The sequence below is a fragment of the Ascaphus truei genome, chromosome 21 (assembly GCF_040206685.1).
Source record: "Ascaphus truei isolate aAscTru1 chromosome 21, aAscTru1.hap1, whole genome shotgun sequence".
Classification (NCBI taxonomy): domain Eukaryota; kingdom Metazoa; phylum Chordata; class Amphibia; order Anura; family Ascaphidae; genus Ascaphus; species Ascaphus truei.
In genome coordinates this window covers 7,336,097-7,351,025 of record NC_134503.1, presented here as the reverse complement: position 1 = coordinate 7,351,025, position 14,929 = coordinate 7,336,097, and the positions used below count along the sequence as shown (strand labels likewise).

At 45.2% G+C, this 14,929-nt stretch overlaps 2 protein-coding genes across 2 annotated transcripts in view; one reads left to right on the top strand and one right to left on the bottom strand.

Annotated features, from left to right (window-relative positions):
• DBH (dopamine beta-hydroxylase) overlaps positions 1–3,141 on the top strand; it is a 28,249-nt gene extending 25,108 nt beyond the window's left edge. Inside the window, exon 12 of the mRNA XM_075578813.1 lies at positions 1,968–3,141. Within this exon, the coding sequence (XP_075434928.1) occupies positions 1,968–2,102 (135 nt within the window). The 3' untranslated portion in view covers positions 2,103–3,141. The remainder of the gene's footprint in view (positions 1–1,967) is intronic.
• Positions 3,142–4,430: 1,289 nt separating this feature from the next.
• Positions 4,431–14,929, bottom strand: part of SARDH (sarcosine dehydrogenase) — a 47,075-nt gene continuing 36,576 nt past the window's right edge. Inside the window, exons 13-15 of the mRNA XM_075578812.1 lie at positions 10,837–11,005; positions 9,550–9,685; positions 4,431–7,044 (exon numbers count right to left, since the gene is read on the bottom strand). Coding sequence (XP_075434927.1) covers positions 6,919–7,044; positions 9,550–9,685; positions 10,837–11,005 — 431 coding nt within the window. The 3' untranslated portion in view covers positions 4,431–6,918. The remainder of the gene's footprint in view (positions 7,045–9,549; positions 9,686–10,836; positions 11,006–14,929) is intronic.

Genomic DNA, 14,929 nt, shown 5'->3' with positions numbered 1-14,929 from the left:
CGCGCTGGATGAGATGTTTTCCCACGGGGAAGGAAGAAGTAATCTTTTTGGGATAAACACAGCTAATACGCTCTCCGCCCCCGCTGCAAGTGAGAGAGAAGAAACCCCCGACTCTGGCTTTCTCTGCAATGGGGGCGGCTCGCGTGTGGTTGTTTTCTTGTTTAGTTTTTTTTAGGAAAAGTATTTTCCATCTCCGTAAACCATCTCTGAGCAGTGAGAAGGTGTTTCAAGTGGATTCAGCGTGACTGGTTTTTTTGTGCTCAATGCAGCATAATAAATGCTAACCACTAAGGATTTCATTGAAAGGAGAATTTTAAAAGGATGAATATATATATTCTAGGGAGATTACATCAGTGTGCAATATTTGACTACTCAGTATAGGTTACCTTGACTCAGGGGCTGGATTCAGGCGGCTGGGCGATGAGGTAACAAAGGTGAAAATAATGGGCGCCGGGAACTTTTGTAGTACATCATCAGTCTTTATTTGAGTCCCCAAGCACAGGGACACACATGACAACGTTGTATATTTTCTCGTGGTTATTCAGGAATAGTGCTTCCTTAAGATTAAGAGCCCGCTCTTAAGACACAGGGGAGGTGTATCTGTTTGGTTGCATTACTAGCATCGGAACCGGCCCCCTTCTGAGTAACATCAGTTTAAACTGGGCCCTTGCTGCGATACTGTCCGGTTCTATGCAGGTGAAGATTATACCCCTTTCCCGTTTGGGTGCTGCCATTTCCACACAGGCCGAGATGAATAGTTGTACAGATCTGCCGGTAGAGCCGATCCGCCGACACCCGGGATCCCTCTTTCTGGAACCCTTTGTGGCTTGTCGCTTTCCCCTCTCTGGGACCTGCTGGATTCCGCTTGCCATCTTCTGGGATCCTAACTTAAAGGGCACTGTCCCTATCTACAACATAATAAAGAAGTGGGGCCTGGTCTGTTCTACTACTTTATGGTTACATCCCTATCTCCTCTCCCCGAGGCTCCTCTCCTATTGTCCTCCAGGAACCCGACTCTCCAGAACCTTCCTCCTATCTTAAATACTCCATTGTCACGTCAGGAATCCTATGGCAACACAGGGTGGGGTACAGCATACACTAACCTGCTAGTAACCCCTTAGGAGGGGGGCAGGCTTACACACACACACACACACATCAAAATGAAGTTGAAATAGGTACTTTAAATAAATACAAGGATTTATTTAACACATCTTCGTTTCGTGTATGTGATATTTCTACAATCATTCACAGGTTCTAAATCCCAAATTTAGGTCGTATGTTTTTTTGTTTTTTTGTTTTTTTGAACCCCAGCAAAATTTGAGCCCAATCCTAGAAATGGGTAATTCTTGGGATTCCTTTTGAATTGATCTATTTCTATTTCTTTTTTAATAACAATAAACTTTTGGTTTTGACCGGAAAACTCTCAAACGCATGCACAAAACTGCTATGAAACCCGAGTGAAAATGTCCATGCGTCACCTATATGACCACGCGTCACCTATATGACCGTTCCAGAAATGGCCATAAAAGGAGAAAACTAAAAACAAATGTTAGTTCTCAGGGGGAATTCTAGGTTATTTATAAAGTATTCTTCGATGCTTTTATTCATTCCAACATATCATGGCATCTTACTCTTGAATGGAATTACGTATATCTTTATTTATATATAGTGCTTACAGTATACTCAGCGCTTTACAGAAAAAATACAGTGCAGGGAATTAGAAAACGATAAGCTCAGCACAGTCAGACAATAGGAGAGGAAATTCCTGATCCGGAGAGCTTACAATCTAAGTGTAGTGAGGTCTATGTTACATGCGTATTAAGTTTGGGGTGCCGGTGTACAGAATTGTGAAGAACTGCCCTGCATTTGTAGGGCGATGCATTAAAAAGGTGTCATCTCCTGCAGGACAGTGAAGGAGCGACTGACTTGAAGGTAAACTCTCATCTGTCGCCTTGTTCTTCTTGCAGGGGGAATGGGAGATGCAGCCTTTGCCACAGATCACACAGAAAGTGCCCCCACCCAACAGAGACTGCACGCCCCAGGGCAGCTCCGTGTCGCAAGGACCCACTCTGGTCAACATCAAGACCCCGAAGCCTGTATGAGAAGCTCCCGTGCAGGGTGGGAGGCTAAAGGGAATGCAGCCTGACGGACCTGGGGAAACCCGCCTACAATTTAGCTTCTGCAGCTAAAGATTTGTCGTCTTCAATATAATGTATGCTATCATTTTACAGGCCAGAAGCACCCAGTATACAACATACTGCCCATAACGGAGATAAGAAGTCTCCCATCAGAGAATCCAGAAATGGCAATGTCTAGGGATAATCCGCCACGGGGTAAGCGTTATTCCCATACGTGTTAACCCAGGGGTTCTCAATGCTAGACCTCAAGACCTCCCCCCCACCAACAGGTCAGGTTTTAAGGATATCCCTGCTTCAGCACAGGTGGCTCAATTGAAGACACAGCCAACTGTGCCGAAGCAGGGCCTGATTGAAACACCTGTGCTGAAGCAGGCTCTTCCGAGCCACCTTTGCTGAAGCTGGGATGGATTGATCCACCTGTGCTGAAGCAGGGATATCCTTAACACCTGACCTGTTGATGGGGTCTTGAGGACTAGAGTCAAGAACCCCTGGGTTAACCGATACACGGTCGCCATGTGCTGCCGGCAGGTGGAAAAATCGGTAAAAGTGACATCACCTTGCTCCTACACAAGCTCACCTGGCAGCCAGGGGATGAATCATTACCCTAATGCAGCTTATTCTGCTTCATATAAGCCATTCTTCCCACCTTCCACCTGTTTGGCAATGTCTCTGGCCCTGCTTGATCTGTTCTTATTTTGAAAGCATGTTTTAGATTTTTTTCAGTGGTGTTTACAGTGAGCTGTGTCATAATTCAATGTTTGGAACATACAAAGAATTTCTCCCAGTGTTTAAAAAGAGCAACAAAAAAAACCAAAACATTGAATAAACCCCCTTTTTTTCCCCTCGTTTGATTAAAATCACCATTTGTTTACAGACACGTTAGCATATCTGTTCTAATCTACCTGTCCCCAGAGACAGCACATAGATTTCATTCTGCTCACTCGTCACCGAGCGAATGAGGCAGGTGTTAATCCCGGGAATTTAAAGAAAGGTAAGCCGGCGGCGGGGGGGGGGGGGGGGGGGGGTCACGGAGTATTTTACGCTCCATTGTTTCCGAAGAATACTTTAAATAAATGAGCAGTATTTTGTTGACTCGGGGACAACCGAGATATTTCCACTTTTTTTTGTCTGGCTTTGCTGCGGATAAATGGAAATGAAGATGCCGACAGCTGGTAATTGATCTAGACAGTGCGCCTTGGGATTTGATTCAACGGCAAATGAATCTTGGGAAAAGGTTAAACGCTTCACAAATTGGGACCTTCGCGAGAAAATGCAAAACACTTTGAGTTCCCGGAGCTCGCTGAAACGAGCAATATAATGAACAACTCGGGCTTCTGATGATGTATCAGCTTCATGTTTTTTGGGTGGGTATGTGTCACTGTTCCTTTCTTGTTTGCCCATACAATATGTAGACTATTATGGAGCCTTAACCCCTTCAGTATCCATAGGGCAGGGCTCTTCATCCGGCACCCCACTAGGGGCCTGGATGTGGGCCTTCGACTGTTCCGATTTACCGCATGCTCATTGCTCAGGCAGCTAAGTGCAGTTTTTTTTTGCACCGACACTCCCTTATCAGTTAAGGTAATGTAAATGTGGTGCAGACGTTGAAAATTATTATTTCAACATTGTGCAAGCATTTCTAAGTCTTCAAATGGATCTAAAATGACATTACAATAACCTTACAGAAGAACCTGCACTTTATAACTCGAGCATGATCCCATTAACCTGTTCTGTGCCGAATATCTGCGGGTGCAGGATGCCACCGACATTCTGGTCACCGGGGTCACGTGATTGCGTGTCTAGCATTAGTATCGGACTAGTAGCCCACCCTCTTTTGTTTGGATTGCAGTGACTCTCTGTGATTAGCCACTACCAGGCTATATATAATATAGCAATCCTGGGTAATGACCCAAAGACCAGGGCAGTGACACAGGGACCAGGGCAGTGAGGGCCTTTGTGCCAGAATGCCAATCGGACAAGGAACAAAGCGTAAGGTATGCCAATCTGCAAAATGTTAATTTATTTCCCTTCCCAGCATCAATAGTCGGTCAAATCCCACAGCCAGCACCGAGTCTTATTGGGTTTTATGTCCCTGTGCCCCAGAGAGTGTATGCTCTTCAGCGCAGTGCACTATACCCATGTTATTCTACAGAGTTGCATTTATTATTAGTACGATGGAAGTACAACGCTGGAAAATTCTCGTCACATACTAATTATACCATTTCAATGGCTAGTTCCAGCTTTTCACAGCCCCTGTTAATTTTCATTAAATGGAACACTAACTTCGCAGCGTGCATTAGCGAGGTGTAATTTATTGTTTTCTTCACACCGCTCTAAGAAAGAAAGAAGTCCTGCAGAGCTGTGCTCTATTACAAGGCGCTCCGCGTGAAGGGTGCGCAGGGACGATACATTCCTCTATTATTGGCAAAGGGCTGCCAGCTGTACAGCTCCCATCACAACACACAATGAGACAGCTTGACGAAGGCCGTGGCAGGTAACACTCGCTTTTACATTTAACATCTGAATCACAGTGCAATCACGTTTATGTAACTTGCAGCATCCCCCGCAGTGGGTGAACAATAAGGCAAAGCAGCATTTAATGTTCAGGGGGGTTGCAAATTCCACCCCGCCCCCCCTATCAGAAAACATTTCACTGGTTATGTCACCATATGTCAACATATTTCACCAGGTACGGTCATATAATTCTAGCTCACCAAACCCAATGGGTTGCAGTGTGACGGTGCCTTGAATTCGGAGTACTGCAGTTTATTGGGGGGTTTTTTATTTATTTTTTTCAAACCAGTAATGAAGCGACTTAAGTTCCTTTTTTGTGCTTCCGTAGTAGACTGCAATGCGTCGCTGTCATTTCTGGCAGAGAAGAGGTTAACGGGCCTTGTAATGACAACCTCCGATCATCTTTAGAAGTCTCTTTTCCATACTAGGCTAAGAAGCTAACTGAATGTCTAACCACACCCAATATTGCTGGACATCACCGCTATGGTATTGGACCTTTAAAAACGTGTTATGATTTCTTAGAACCCCAACCCACTTATCCTATGCATATTTATTTATTTATTTTCATATATACCAACAGCTTTCTTTATTACATGTGCAGTGATTCCCAACAGGAGGCGTGACGTGCCTCCAAAGGGATTGCCAAAAGATAATCAGTAATGGCGGATCCCAGATGTGGGTGGGGACTGCGCACTTCGTAAAGCCCCAAACTGCACCTTAGCGTGGGTGGGTATAGCTGTCACATACAGCACGGGCTTCCAAAGTCGCTCCCCACAATGCTTTGCATCCACAGTGGCAGGGCATTGTGGGGAATGACTTTGGAAGTTCCTGCAGTGATTGACAGCTATAGCACCCACCCCCCCATATGCTGCCTGCACACACAGAGGTGCAGTTTGGGGCCTTATTAAGTGCGTGTTTCCTCCTCCTCCTCTCTCCCCTCCCCCCACGAGCTCAGCACCCTACACTACCTGGGATCGATCACACAGTTTTGTTAGCCATAGTCTGATGAGCTGGCAATAAGATTTATTAATTAGGGTTTCAGAGAACAAATTTTATAGCAGAGGGTGCACAGTGTAAAAAAGGTTGTGAACCTCTGCTCTATAACAATAGAATATGTAATAACATTTTGAATGACGGGTTCTAGTAGCGGTCTTGGTCCCACAAAGATTAAGATACTTCCTAGGTTGTGATACCCTTTTAATGGACCAATAATGCACGTGCTTGAAACTGCAGGTGTCTTCGTCAGATCCCATCACAGGTGAATACACCTTTGCACCCCCTACAGCTTCTGTACATGGACCAACATATCAGTCATCCAAGATTGTCTAATATAACGCATCACACCCTAGGAAGAAGCTGAATGATTACATGAAAACATATGGCAAATAAATGAAATCAATAGCTGGGTCTTGAAGAGTGAAAAATATGTTATTACCCAAATGTTTTTGGTGACCAGCTGGCAGCCACAGGAGCTATCCCAGGGTTCCACAGAGGTATCCCAGGGTTCCACAGAGGTATCCCAGGGTTCCACAGAGCTATCCCAGGGTTCCACAGACTTCTGCATTGCAACATATTTAACACTGCATTAACCTCCCAGGGCCACTAAAGGGTGCTAAGCGTTGGCATGTCTTCCCTGCCATTCATATGGGTGGGAGCCGAGGCGTGCTAAAGCTCGACCCCTTAATGCTGCAGTGCCGCTGATATCCCTCATGGTTCTTACAATAAACCTTTTTAACCTGTAAACCGCGATGCTTAGCTTTGCTTCCTCTGGCAGCACCGATCTAAAGAGACGGGGAAATCCATGGAAATCCGTTTCCAGGATTTTTCGCTCGTGCTACCCCCAAAATCCGCCTCGCGGTGTAAAAGCCGCAGACGGATTTGGGCGGTTTCATCAAAAACCGCCATTGGATACAACCCGTGGGACGGATTTGTAGAATCCAATTCGCGGGTTCAGCGATCCGTTGGCGAATTCTTAAGAATCGGACGGCTGAAACCGCAGCTTGGATTCTACGAATCCGCCCACGGGTTTGCGGAAATCCGCGGGGCGTATTGGTAATAATCATTTTTAAATCCACAAAACTGCGAATCGTCCCTTTTTGACATTGATCCGTTGAAATCCGTGGACCAAAAAGAACATATTATGATGCATTGAGGAGCCTTCCAGTAATAAAAGGGTTGATGATTGGGTGCGAATGTCAGTGTACGTTGCATTACGAGCATCATTACTGTGCCAAGGTTTGGACCGGGCAGTCCCTCTTCTTTCCCTTCAGTAAAGCCCCTTCACTCTCGCGTTGTTTGGGTCAAACGGTGACTTCAGGTGGGCTTCAGCGGGGTACGTGACTCCCATTCTCTCCAGGGTGTATTCTCCGCTACGGACGAAATCCAGGGAGACCTGGGGATAGGACAAGATAGGCAAAACAATGTAATAGCCACTGTCAAACTGGTACACTACAGGGTGCTCAACTCCAGTCCTCAAGCCCCCCCTCCCCCCCCAAACAGATCAGGTTATCCCTGCTTCAGCACAGGTGGCTTTTTTTTCTTGGCAATTTTGCAGTTTCACCAGAATTGCTCCACTTTTCGGGAGAATTTTGTGAAAAGGGTAATGTCTGTATAGGGTCCTGTGACCTGAATATAGGCTCCTGTGACCTGCACATTCCCTTTTAATTAAATTTTGTTGCATACTGTACATTAACTTTTAATGCATGCCCAAATAAATTGGGCACAAATTTTGTGGGTTAGCAACTAATTTTACGTGGAAAAAAAAAATGCCTGGTTCGCAATTGTTTGTGAAAAGTTGGCACAGCCCTACTGCCAGGTAAGTAGCCTTGCAGGCCGATGTGGCAGGGGAGAGGTTAAATCCACCAAGTAAGGCCAACCCTTTCTTGTCAGACCAAAGCTCTGCTGAACAGAGGAGATGCGGCGTCAGTCCCAGCGCAGCCTAATCCAACGGGACATTTTCACATTGTTTCCTGCAGGGTGGTCTTTTCTGGTAGATTTACAGAACGCAGAGCAACGTTAACGAGAGACTACACGCCAGCCTCTCACATACAGGTCCCATCAGCTGAGCGTGAGGGTCTTCTGATATCGGCATCTTTGCAGCCAACATTTCCCGGGGGCCCCATCAGCCGATAGACTATAACTCACAATGTTTGCCACAGGACATCACCTCGTAAAGACTATCCTGACCAAGTTCATAAAATAGCTCATTAGCTAATGAGAAGGGTTGTTAAAGATCATTAAAAAAAAAAACTAAAGAGCTGGCTCAGAAGGGGTATTTTTAAACTCTCGTCACAGTGAATGTCATGTGAATCGTATACTCCAGATCACGCCCACCCTGGTTGGAGCCACAGAGCACAGTATGTTCTCTTCTTTCCTGCACCACAATGTTTGATGTTCACACCATATTATTAAGTACTTGGGGTGCCAACCCATGTGCTGTTCCTACGTCGGTGCTAGGGCAGACAGTGTTAATAACCCACCCCGACTCCTCAAGGGATATTGCGTCACAACTGGCTGAGCCTGGGGTTTGCTGCGTCTCTATTAAAAAACTGATATTACGTTACAAACACACACGTGAGGGCGTCATTAGATTTGTTAGCGCTCACTGATTTTCTGTGCGCCTCACGGATTTCTTAGCACCCGGGTCTCAGCCGTCAAAGAAGTCTCCCTGCTAAAGTTCACCACTTTTCCAACGCCATTTCTGAGCCCATAAACCCCCACGTCTCTCCGATTGGGACCCTTGGAAGTTGGCATCTCTGGGAATGCCAACTCAAAAAGGACAGCACAGGGGCCTGCATGAGGTTAAGGACACACGGACTCCTCATAGGATATGTTATTGGCAGTGGCTGAGCTCACTTGCCGATACATAATAAGAATACAGTGGGTAATATAATTACTAAAAAACCATATTTCTACAGAGTATAGTAAAGATGGAAGTACTCAAGTGTTAGAGCAGGTCTGATCTTATAAGGCGTCCCCTAACTTTTATGTCTACAGAGACAACCTGACAGACATCTCATGATGTTCTGACATTTCTCCTATCCCTGCAAGCAAAAGAAAAGCATCATAGGGGAAAGATATGCATCGCCCCCTCCTGTGCGGCCAGAATTGCTGGAGTCTTAGCTCCAGATATGGTCGGGAAAAAAAAGAGGAATGAAGAGTGATTGGCTACACCAGCCTGGTACATTGTGCTGTGCTATTTGCTGCCGAGTCTTCCGTTGCCGTCGGGTTTAGAGAAATAAAGGTGAGTGGAGACGTCTCATGGGTTTGTTTCTGTATCTCTCGCTGTTTGTCAGCCTCAACCCCGTTGTTGCCAGCACGGCGAAGCAATGAGTTTCACTGGCAGTCAAAGGGTGAACTTAGAACTGTGCAGCTCCCAAAATGGGAACTAAAATTGCTGCCAAGGCTTCTACTTTGTCACACTACAAAGAGTCTTATCAGGGAAGAGCAGAATAAGGCAGCTGCCCCGACAATACAATATGAAGTCTGCATAGAGAACAGTTCTGTGTGGAGTAAATGAGAAGCAAAAGGTTGCGGTGTGTAGCGATGGGAGCGACTTTCCATCTATTAGTGTCTCCAGTATATATCTCCTCACCAACCTCCCTACAAAAGGCGAGGTACCTGGCTGGGACGTATGCTAATGGACATGCAAAGTATATTTTAATGAGTCCCATCCCATACTTCCTAAAAGGATTTCCATACCAACTGGTGTGAACACTCTACTGCAGGCTTCTGGCCTTTTTAAAGGCCAATAAAATTAAAAACAGCTAGAAGAGGAAAAAAAATGTGGGCTCTCACTTTCAACATAAGTCAGGGTTTTAGGGGGCCGGGCTGCTGCTTTAACCCCTGATCAGCAGGTAGGGTTAAGAGTGCCCCTTATAAAATAGACTCTACTCACAGGTCCCCCATCAGGGTTTCGGACGTAGCCATACGCGATGGTTTTGTCGATTGCGAATCCGTAGTCCGCCCTGCGGATGTGTCCCACGGCGACTCCGTTCCTCCATATGGCCTCGAGGCCGAACAACGGGATCTTCCTGCACAGATACACACACTGAGCAATAGAGCGGGCAGCCTTACTGCGCCCCATTGCTCTGTAAGGGACACCCCCACGTAGACCAGGCTGAAAACAAAGCTGCCAAGGGTCGCCGACTCCAGACCGTAAGAAGAGGCCTCATCACATGCGTGATGTGTGCGGCGAGACCCCTTCTCACCTCGGAGCAGGGATCCAGCGTCTACCAGGAACGAGGGTTATGACGCGAGGTGCAGGAGTTTAAGACACTCTCCAGGTCTCCCGTCAACGTGAGATCATGAGAAATAGCAACAATGGGCGAGACTTCCGCAAATATATATGTTGACTGATGTTGAATATAAAAGAAAAAAAAAAGTATTAAATACGTATTCATTTTAAAAACTGTAGCCTGGAAATGCTTGTAAACACTGTAATATGATGTTTAGTATGGGATTCGGATCCTATTCTCTTCTCTGTCCTGTTTTTTTTTCCTAGTAGCAAGTGGATATGCATATATTATTTTTTTCTATTCCAACTTTATTTTTTTTAAATTTTTTTTACAGGATTCAAAACCGGAGGTGGGGGCTGCCTTGGAGATAAACTAAACCTCCCCCCTCCCCCCCGCCAATTCCAATCCTGAGTGTAAAGAAAAAAAAACAAGTCGGTAAAAAAAGATTAGACGGCATTGCTGTTTACATATGCAGTTCGACCCAGGACACAAGGGACCTAGAAACAGAAAGAAGTTAGGCTGCGTCCCCGCTAGCGCGCTCAGCTTCCCCTGCAGCGTCCCCCCCTCCCGTGAAAATTTAAAGGACATCCGGCGCTCATGCTTGGAGAGCTCTCCAAGCATGAGCGCTCTCAGCGCCAGCGGGGACAAAGCCTTACGTTTCTAGGTTACGGACCCCTACAAATCCGACTGTTCATGTCGTAAATAAGTACAAAGGTTCCTTTTTTAACAGGAGCTTTAAATGGGACAGGGAGGTGATTGTCAATTGTCCTTTCTCCAACCCAATGATGTATGCACATTCACTCCTAAAATCCCATCCTAGACTTCACATCACTAGGTTTACATGCATTTCCTGGATCAAGGGTTAAAAAAGGAGTCCAGTATTGTAGACTTGTATGGTCTTCTATTTAGCAGTTAAAAATATGGAAACCAAAACAAGATCCACTCACTCATTAATAGTGAAGCCCACCAGACGCTTAGAGACGCCCTCAGTCTTCTGCTTCTCCAGTGCTTCCCTTCCCAGGAATGGGGTGTTGGATTTAAGCTTGCAGGTAAAGGCCAATCCAGCTTCCAATGGGGTGTCATCCAGGCGCAGGTCTGCATGCCAGTGTCGGTACCCTAGGTAGGAGACACAGGTGGAGTGTCAAGACCAGAAATCCATCAGGAGCATCAAGAATATTTTAGACACTTAACTTCTCGGGCTAAAATGTACAATCTTACAAACTCACTTGAAAAAGGTTTTAAGTGGCAATAAGCTCTTAAGTGGCAATAAGCTCAAACTTCTTGTAGCCTTATCGGCCCTGGAAGACTAAATTTGTCGTGGGCTGTGATGCTTCTTAATACTTTATGAGTCACATGGGCCAGCAAAAGTGTTAATAAGCTGGTCCCTCTGGGAGAAAATGGATCAACGGATCAACATGGCAGCGCTTCATAAATCAAATTTTACTTAAGAGACGAGCAAAACTGGGTGTGTGAGATCAGAACCTTTAAGATTTTTAGAACCAAAACCCAAAATGTGTTCAGAAAGAGAAACCAAAACACCGGGCTATCATCCATAACGCTGCGTTTTTAACAACATCATGAATAGTGTGTATTTAAACTTTCTGTAATGTTATTTATAGATTGATATCGATTTATTTGGTTATTTCTGCTTTCTGGTCATGCAAATGTGTATTTCATTGTAATTCTATGTCATTCATATATTTTTAAACAATATTACACTGGCGACACACTTTATTCGAGATCGGCTAGTCCCACGAATTCGGGTATACCCGGGTGTATTGAGGTTTGTGACTGTTTTCTGCCCGAGTGCATTGGGTTATTTTCAAGCAAGGGATTGAAGCATTTTATTCCCGCTGGCTGCAATACTGCACAGTATATATATATATACTGCATTACAATTCATGAATTTATGCCATCTGGTAGACACGCGAAGCATTGCAGCCTATTAAATCCTAATCATTATCATTTAACAGATCAGCCGCCCGTCAGCCAGGCATGAACCCAGGCTGGGAAGGCAAACGCAACGGGGTCTGTCAGAGGTGAGGAGCGGCGCATTCCAGGTATCTGCCAGGTACATACTGGGTATTTGCTCGAATAAAGTGTGTCGGTGCAGTACATGATTCAAAACCAAAAACACGTCGTCTTAGAATAAAAACCCCTAACCAAAAGACCAGGCCAAGTGTACATCTCCAACTAACGGACAGTCGTCTCGAAACCTCACTGGTCTCTCCTTCATGTGTACTGAACACCTACAGCACATGATCAAAAGGTCTGCAAGGTTTCAAAAGCATTTACATTGTATTTATGAAGTGATCCATTAACAATGAGAGGTAATACTGGACATGTATGTGTATACCAGTATTACCTCTCTGGACTTGTATGTGTCAAGTAATACCTCTCTGGACATAGTGACCTGACCGGCTTGGGGGGGGGCACGGAATTTCCCAGAGCAGGGCTGTTCCAAGGGGGCAGTGCAGCTTCCTCCATCCCGATTGCTTGCATTACCCAGCAGTAGCCAATCAGGAGGAGGTGTCAGGAGGCCAAGGAGGAAACAGCATGGAGCAGCGAGTGTGTTTTCTGCAGTTGGAGTTTAGCAATACTTGACACCGGCAGGGCAGGTGGTATTACAGATTATCCATCATTTCCCAATGAAAACAAAAAGGCTATGCTCATTAATCTCCCTCTGACAATAACCTGTAGTCACCCAGTTATTTAACAGTAGCTCATCATAATGGCAACACCAGTTACGCCAGAGAAGCTGCCCTGGGGGAAACGCATTACACGTACACATCAGTGATGCTCAACTCCAGCCCAGAGCCGGGTTTCGAATTTTCCCATCCATAGGCACTTACCTTTTGATGCCCTGGTCTCCTGCTCTTGCAGCGTCCCGATGTCACGTGGCGACGTGTTTCCATGGCAACGGGACACCATGTGACATCACGACGGGATAGGAACATGTCGCCATGGGATGCTGCAGCGTCGTTTGATGCTGCAGGAGGAGGAGGTCCACGCTGCAGGAGGAGGGAAGGAGACCTTTACAGAGGCCCCGGTGCTCTCCCCCAGCAATCAGTTTAATTGTTGCAGGGAAGATAGCGGGGAATCTGTAACTGCAGTACCGGTCCCTCCGAAATTTGCTGCCCCCCCCCTTAAATTTGATGCCCGAGACCCGGGCCTAGTAGACCTATGCCTAAATACGGGCCTGCTCAAGCCCCCTCAACGGGTCAAGTTTTTAGGATATCTCAGCTTCGACACAGCACCGGTCTTGACTGAGCCTCTGATTGAGCCACCGGTGCTGAAGCTGGGATATCCTGAAAACCTGACCTGTTGGAGGGGCTTGAAAGCCGGAGTTGAGCTCCCCTGTGTTAAACAACGGCAAATCTCTCCAGTGTGAAACAGCATTAAACTGTCAAGAGGCTTAATTCACAGCACTTTCTTTGTATTGTATAAACAGGGACGGCATGAAAAGAGTCCTCAACTTAACATGTCAACAACAAAAAAAATCTGGGAGAGACGACTGCTTTGAGATGTGGCAATTTATCTCAATTTGCAAACGTCAATATCTTTTCATTTCTAATAAGATCTCAACATTCAATTCACCTTACGGAGAAAAGCAAACAAAATGTTGATCTTTTCCCATTTTCCGCCTCTTTATGGTAATAGATATAACCCTAATGTAAAACAAATATAATCACTGCGCTTCTCCATGTAAAGAGCATGCAGCTAGTGAAGGAAATGGCCATACAAATGTGCAAAACAGAAAGTGAATCCCTGCGCTTCTCCCATAGGGATAGCAATCAATGGGGAATATATATATATATGTATGGTGTAAATACCTATAAGAAAAAAGGAGACTTTTGGTATACATCCTTTGATCAAATAATGCCAAGCCTGCTAACCACGTCAAGGTAAGTCTCTTTAGCAGGTCCCTACGCTAAATGCATACTAGTGTTATGTGAAATAAGCCCAGAAGGGGTTAAAATATCAAAGCATATGCTTGTATAACCTAGTGCAATTAAAAACTGGTATATACCAGTACAGATACTCACATGTAAGTGAAGTGGAATAAGGGGACCTTGCTAGGAGATTATATACCTAGAAGAGGAGGGGCTGGCCTGCCACAAACTGCTCAATAAGCAGTTGCAGGTGATTGGCTAAATATATTCAATTACACCATAGTAGTGTTGCCCTCTAGGAGCGTGCTGCAAAGGATTAAAATCGGCCCAACAAATAATGTAAAACAAATATAATCACTGCGCTTCTCCATGTAAAGAGCATGCAGCTAGTGAAGGAAATGGCCATACAAATGTGCAAAACAGAAAGTGAATCCCTGCGCTTCTCCCATAGGGATAGCAATCAATGGGGAATATATATATATATGTATGGTGTAAATACCTATAAGAAAAAAGGAGACTTTTGGTATACATCCTTTGATCAAATAATGCCAAGCCTGCTAACCACGTCAAGGTAAGTCTCTTTAGCAGGTCCCTACGCTAAATGCATACTAGTGTTATGTGAAATAAGCCCAGAAGGGGTTAAAATATCAAAGCATATGCTTGTATAACCTAGTGCAATTAAAAACTGGTATATACCAGTACAGATACTCACATGTAAGTGAAGTGGAATAAGGGGACCTTGCTAGGAGATTATATACCTAGAAGAGGAGGGGCTGGCCTGCCACAAACTGCTCAATAAGCAGTTGCAGGTGATTGGCTAAATATATTCAATTACACCATAGTAGTGTTGCCCTCTAGGAGCGTGCTGCAAAGGATTAAAATCGGCCCAACAAATAATGTAAAACAAATATAATCACTGCGCTTCTCCATGTAAAGAGCATGCAGCTAGTGAAGGAAATGGCCATACAAATGTGCAAAACAGAAAGTGAATCCCTGCGCTTCTCCCATAGGGATAGCAATCAATGGGGAATATATATATATATGTATGGTGTAAATACCTATAAGAAAAAAGGAGACTTTTGGTATACATCCTTTGATCAAATAATGCCAAGCCTGCTAACCACGTCAAGGTTAGGCTTGGCATTAT